The sequence below is a fragment of the Vipera berus genome, assembly GCF_964194415.1.
Source record: "Vipera berus genome assembly, chromosome: 2".
NCBI classification, from domain to species: Eukaryota; Metazoa; Chordata; class Lepidosauria; order Squamata; family Viperidae; genus Vipera; species Vipera berus.
In genome coordinates, this window is record NC_138203.1 from 8,586,182 (window position 1) to 8,587,993 (window position 1,812).

The 1,812-nt window shown below is 47.2% G+C and overlaps 1 protein-coding gene across 1 annotated transcript in view; it reads right to left on the minus strand.

Annotated features, from left to right (window-relative positions):
- Positions 1-275: 275 nt before the first annotated feature.
- Positions 276-1,812, minus strand: part of LOC308661406 (DDB1- and CUL4-associated factor 12-like) — a gene marked incomplete at its 3' end in the record, with an annotated part of 19,769 nt that continues 18,232 nt past the window's right edge. Inside the window, exon 7 of the mRNA XM_081316328.1 lies at positions 276-314. Within this exon, the coding sequence (XP_081172454.1) occupies positions 276-314 (39 nt within the window). The remainder of the gene's footprint in view (positions 315-1,812) is intronic.

The following is a 1,812-nucleotide window of genomic DNA, read 5'->3' on the forward strand; positions in this document are numbered from 1 at the left end:
CGCGGCGGGAGGGCAGCAGAGCAGGTCGACGGCGTCGCACTTTACGGCAGCCCGGCTGGGAGAGTCTGCGCAGGCGCCAAGCGGCCACGCTTCGGTTGCTCGGCAACGAATGCTGCTCTCCGGGCCCGAGTTGCTTCCGCCTCAGGGCTACAGTCCCGCACTGAGCAAGCGCGGGAGAGCGAGCTGGGTTCGACCGCGGAGTCGTCTCTGATTGGTCAAAGCGCGCGTTGGGGGGGGGACGCGCCATTGTTTTGTTATGGCGCCTCCTATGCTCGTCAGGCGGTATCCAACGGCGGAGGCCCAGTCAGGATTTGCTGAAGTTCAATGATTAGCAACAGCGGTTGTTAGACTTGTATACCGCTTCACAGTGCTTTACAGCCCTCTCTAACCTGTTTACAATCATATTGTCCCCAACTGAGTCCTCATGAAGAAACACATTACTCATTAATTAATTAACCATTAACACACACTCTAATTAAGAAACACCAAGCGAGGAAAGCCATGGCAAATCTAGACAGCACACTAAAAAGCAGAGACATCACCCTGTCAACAAAAGTGCGTATAGTCAAGGCTATGGTCTTCCCAGTTGCAATGTATGGCTGTGAAAGCTGGACCATAAGAAAGGCTGAGCGCCAAAGAATTGAGGCCTTTGAACTATGGTGCTGGAGAAGACTCCTGCGAGTCCCTTGGACTGCAAGGCGATCAAACCGGTCAGTCCTAGAGGAGATCAACCCTGACTGCTCTTTAGAAGGCCAGATCCTGAAGCTAAAACTCAAATACTTTGGCCACCTAATGAGAAGGAAGGACTCACTGGAGAAGAGCCTAATGCTGGGAAAGATTGAGGGCAATAGAAGAAGGGGACGACAGAGAATGAGGTGGCTGGATGGAGTCACTGAAGCAGTAGGCATGAGCTTAAATGGACTCCAGAAGATGGTAGAGGACAGGAAGGCCTGGAGGAACATTGTCCATAGGGTCGCGATGGGTCGGACACGACTTCGCAACTAACAACAACAACAACAAGCGAGTTGCATATTTGTTACTGCAGTTATAAGCATCTCAAATCACTCGTGAAGCGTTCATTGGTCCCAGCCAAAGACCCTGCAAAGCTTTGCCATATCAATTTATTATCTTCCACTCCTCTCCCTATAGATCTTACAGCTGAATTCCCATGTTTTAAAACAGGATACATTTATGGTTTCTGGAAAAACTCCCAAGTGGACCACATTATATGGATTAGCAGGCAGACTCCATGCAGCCAACCTTAAGAGTGGCATCTCTCTTCCCTTCCTGATTAAGAAATGGGGGTTCTTGCAAACCTCTCCCCACTTCTGCACCTATGGGATAGATCCAAAGATTGGAAAGCACTGATCTGCTTCATCCTTTTTCTTTAAATTGTTTTAGGGGAAAAGTTGTGTTGCAGGATGTTCAGCTAAAGGAGGAAAAATCTTCAATTTGTCCTCATGCGCTAAGTCAGTCAGGCAGACCCTTAATATCAAGTACAGGTAGCTAGTCCTCGACTTACAACCACAATTGAACCCAAACTACTTTGCTAAGCAAAGTAGTTGAGTTTTGCCCCATTAAAATTACTATTGTAATTTCAGTCACTAAATGAATGGTTGTAAGTCAGGGACTACATGTGTGTTCTTTACATACAAATTCTGATCATGTGACCAAGGGGATGCTGCAATGCTCTGAAAAATGGTCAAAAGTCACTTTTTACAGTGCCATTGCAACTTTTAGCAGTCACTAAGTGAACTTTGCAAGTTCTAACCTTTGTTAGAAATGTGCAGACAAGCCCATGTAATCAGGAAC